This window comes from Oreochromis aureus, linkage group 7, assembly GCF_013358895.1.
Source record: "Oreochromis aureus strain Israel breed Guangdong linkage group 7, ZZ_aureus, whole genome shotgun sequence".
NCBI lineage: Eukaryota > Metazoa > Chordata > Actinopteri > Cichliformes > Cichlidae > Oreochromis > Oreochromis aureus.
Window position 1 is genome coordinate 65,151,439 of NC_052948.1, and position 4,759 is coordinate 65,156,197.

Sequence of the window (4,759 nt, forward strand, 5' to 3'; positions counted from 1 at the left end):
CAGGTTTGGAAGCACTTGGAGCCCAGAGCACATGGACAGACAGGAAGACATCGAGTCATTTCAGTAACACAAATTTACACAAAGTCAGACTAAATTATTTCAGCCGCTTAATCGAACACGCCGTCTCCTCCTGCCTTCATCTTACACAACGTTTCAAATAATTATTCAAATCAATTCAGGCTGAATAATGAATGAATTTATAGTTTGTACAACTCTGCCGACAAAGTTTGGAAGCTGAGAAATTTAAATTAGAACAGAATGCAGTGATTTGTAAATTATCTGAGTTTAATTAAAAACCATAAACATGAAATGCTGAAAGGCAGAAAATGTGATATTTATGAAGATGTTACTGGGATGAGTGTCTGGAAAATATTCTCTGGTCATAAATCATCAGAACTGACTTCACGCCAACACGTCGCGATCTAAAGAACCAGCTGAGGAGCCACGTCTGTCGTTCTGAAAGGTTACAGAGACATATTTGAGGCTTTGAGGGTTGTTATCCACACATGGAGAAAACATGTGCTCAACCTTCCCAGGAGCGACCAGCCCGACAGCAAAGACCTGCAGGCCGTTTGAGTCCCGTTACATCTGCATCAGACGAACAGCGTTTCATAAAGAGAACATCCCAGCAGCAGCAGCCACGGCGGTGGTGTTGTGATGGTCTGGGCTGCTGAGCTGCAGACGGCGACAGCTGCGCGTTTCATGTTCGTCCTAGAAGACGCGCTGGCGAGGAAGTCAGAGTGTCTCTGCTCGGAGACTGGATGGACTTTTTCCTCTCACTGAGCTTTTTAACCTTTTCTCTTTTCTTTTTTTAACCTCTGTGAAACTTTGCCTCATCTTAGCTTGAAACAAGAAGAATAACTCAGTGTATTTCACTACATTCATGCTTAAAACATTAAACTTCTGCTACAACAGCCAAAGTAATTTGCTTCTCGAGGCTTTACTGCCATAATACATTCAGAATAAGAGCTAATAACTCAAGACAATGAAAATAATATAGTGCCAATAGAGAAAGAGAGAGTGTGTGTGTGTGTCACACTGCCGTGAGCCTCGTGCACCTGCTAACAGCGAACAGCGCATCACTTTTTGTTTTTTTAGTTGTTGTTTTTGCTCAGGAGCAAACTTAAAAAAAATAAAAAAAACACTGAGCCTCTCCCTCTCTCTCTCCCCCCACCTCCCAATCAGGCACGCGCCTCCGCGGGCACCAGCAGCATTTAAAGCGCGTTGCGCGCACACGGCCCGCCAGTCGACCCTCGGCGGCGGTCGGGACCATGAGCACGAGGAGCTCCCGGCAGCTCGGCGCGCCGGTACCCTGTCTTGTGCCCTCGTGCGGGACGTGACGCTCCCGGGCGGCATGGCGGAGCCGTGGAACCAGAGCGCCGCGTGGAACCGCTCCTCGGCGGGCACGAGCCGTTTCAGCAGCCTGGACGACATCGACGTGCCCGCGGACGGCTCCCCGGCGCTGCGCATCCTCATCTCAGCCGTGTACTCGCTGGTGTGCGCCGCAGGGCTGTTGGGAAACCTGCTCGTCTTCTTCCTGATGAAGGCGCGCGGCGGCCGGAAGAAGCGCTCCAGCATCAACCTGTTCATCCTCAACCTGGCCGTCACGGACTTCCAGTTCGTGCTCACCCTACCGTTCTGGGCCGTGGACACTGCGCTGGACTTCAGCTGGCCATTTGGCAGCGCCATGTGTAAGATAGTGCTGACAGTCACCGTCATGAACATGTACGCGAGCGTCTTTTTCCTCACGGCCATGAGCGTCACGCGCTACTGGTCGGTGGCCTCGGCGCTGAAGGACCGGACCCGGCGCCGTGTGTGCCCGGTGCGCTGGGTTATCGCCGCGCTGTGGCTGTCCGCGGCGCTCGCGTCCCTGCCCACGGCGATCTTCTCCACGGTGAAGAGCGTTGCCGGCGAGCGCCTGTGCCTGCTCGCCTTCCCGGACGGTCAGGCTTGGCTCGCGCTGCACCACCTCCAGAAGATCCTCGTGGCCTTTGTGTTCCCCATGCTCATCGTCAGCGCGTGCTACCTGCTGCTGCTGCGCTTCGTCCGTCTGCGCAGCATGAACAACAACCAGGTGAAGCGCAGGTCCAGAGTCACGCGCTCCGTCACCATCGTGGTTCTGTCGTTCTTCGTGTGCTGGATGCCGAACCACGCCATCACCTTCTGGGGCGTGCTGGTTAAGTTCAACGTGGTCAACTGGGACAAGACCTTCTACATGGTGCACACGTACGTGCACCCGGTGACCGTGTGCCTCGCGCACACCAACAGCTGCCTGAACCCAGTGCTGTACTGCCTCATGCGCCGGGAGTTCCGGAAGAAAATGAAGGACCTGTTCTGGAGGATCTCCTCTCCCTCGGGGCCGAGCACGTGCCACCTGCGGCCGTTCTCGGGGACGGTAAGGGCGGAGCCGGATGACACGCAGGTGGCCATCCCGCTGAACAACGTGGAGACAGAGAACTGCCGCCTGTCGGTGCTCACGGACCAGTGCGCCACGGACGCGCTGCGCAGGTGAAGAGAGGGACGGACCGCGCCGAGCTGCAGAGCCGTGGACTTGACGTGTTTTGATCGACGGGCGGCTCGGGACTTTTGTGACTTTGCATCAAAGGGATTTATAAACGCTCACAGTCTGAAGCTGTGGCGTGGACAGAGAGCGGGGCCGTGCGTAAATACGCGGTGCGTAAAAGCGCACAAAGCCATCTCTGTCCTGTGACGTGTTCAGAATCAGTTCTCTGTGCAGACTTGATGTTGGGGGGTGGGAGGTGTCGGGTGGGGGTCATGCTGCTTCTGCTGCTTCCCGCGTTCTTCTGTGGAGTGTTTTTGGCGCTCGTGGCTGCTGTGTGTTCTGTAACTACGTGAATGTAAAAAATCTAAAGAAACCTTAAAAACATGTTTCAGAATAAAAGCATTAGTGTTGGCATCAGTGTCGCTGCTGTTTGGTGACCGCGGACAGGCGGGGGAGGGGTCCGGTCCACTGACTGCTGGCTCGCTCACATGACTCACAGGCGCGCGCTTGCGGTTCCCCTCTCTACATCTCGGCAGTGTGCACGAAGAGGAACCGGGGAAACGTCAGAAACGCTGATTAATGACCGCGCTGTGGTCACCGATTCCCGGGTGGACTTTCTTTGACCCCGCATATGTTTTAGAGTGTGGATAGTTTCCTCTGCCGGTGACGGCAGCAGAAATTAAAACCTGTGACAAGCAGAAGAATTTTCCGCGTTCGTGTCTGAATACATCAGCGCGCACAGCCTCTGCTCTCCACACGGAAAAGTAATCAGGATGTTTACCTCTCAGAAACCACGGGAGCTGGGAGGTACTGGAGTTTAGAAGTGTGAGATTTTCTACTGAACTGATCATGCTGTCTGTCCGTGTTTCCGCTCCGTCCGGTCCTAAATGTCCTCGTTCGCTGTCGGAATGCGCGGAAGGTTTTGGACCTGAGCAGAAATCTTACTGAAGCACATCTGTGACACATTAAAATCTGGATCTTAATTTACAGGTAACACACACACGAAAGGCGCAGACGTGACATGAATTTAACTGTGTAGATCACAGCCAGCAGGGACGGCGTTAGAAAGAGAAGATCTGGTCGTAAATATGGAAAATTATACTCACACATAAATATGAGTCTCAAATAAATGATTTTCATCATAATTGACCATAAAAATGAAGCGTGTGACATTCAACATTTCATGCAGATCGAACCTAAAAAGTCCAAATGTGCTTGTTTACAGGCTCTAATGTAACATTTGCTCCTGTTGGGCTCTTTGCTCTATCTCGGCTCCTCTGCTCACTGTGATGATGCTCAGTGTTACTGACAACCTCTGCTGCCTCTTTTAACCTGTTGTTAGTGAACTCTTCTCTTCCCGGAGAAGCAGTAACCTTGTGAGAGCTTCAGAATCAAAGGCGAGGTGTCTGTTTGGGATCATTGATGTTGCCGATCAAAACATGAGCGTTTCTAAAGCCAAGCTGAGTCTCACACTTTGTCTCAGACATTTAACCCACGATGTCTGAACTCTAATGCAGTGAAGCTCTCGGACTTTACTGCACGCGCACGCGCGCACACACACACACACACACACACCGCCTGGTTTCAGATGTGAGTCAAACCTGATATGGGGCTGACTGTGGATCTTTAGTTTAAATGTGTGTTTGAATGATCGCTCCTGGACTTTCCACTCAGATGTGTTTCAGGTAGATTTCTACTTGTGTCCACACACACCCGTCCTTCAAAGATGCTTTCTGTCACTTCCTTTAAAAGACGTTTAAAACCTTCCAGATGAAATAAAGCTGTGAACAGAACCCGAAGAAACAACTGCTGTGACTTTTGAGCTCATATCTCAGATTTGAACAGTTTCTCTTCAGAGCAGCGAGGTGAGCGGATTGATCCAAATATCTATAGCACTAATACCAACGCTGGTGCTGGTATCAGATCAGTATTTTTTACTTTAACACAGCCCACTTGTATGGAGGACCACAAGAGCCACGCGCATCGAAATAAAAATTTCTGTGCTTTAATAATGAATTGTAGAATAAATTCTGCAATTGTAAATTCATTTTTGAATTCCAATTTAATAAACTGCATTTCAAAATCCTTTTTCCACTTGCATTTCAAAAAACTTTTTCCAATTGCACTTTAATAAACTACATTTTAAAATCCTTTTTTCAGTTGCAATTTAATAAACTGCAGTTCAAAATCCTTTTCCACCTGCAATTTAATAAACTGCAGTTCAAAATCCTTTTCCACTTGCAATTTAATAAACTG

The 4,759-nt window shown here is 50.1% G+C and overlaps 1 protein-coding gene across 1 annotated transcript; it reads left to right on the plus strand.

The window, feature by feature from the left end:
• The first annotated feature begins 241 nt into the window (after positions 1-241).
• On the plus strand, positions 242-4,515 carry rxfp3.3b (relaxin family peptide receptor 3.3b). The gene has a single exon (XM_039614383.1). The coding sequence runs from the start codon at positions 1,355-1,357 to the stop codon at positions 2,510-2,512; it is 1,158 nt and encodes a 385-aa protein (XP_039470317.1). The 5' UTR covers positions 242-1,354; the 3' UTR covers positions 2,513-4,515.
• Positions 4,516-4,759: the final 244 nt, after the last annotated feature.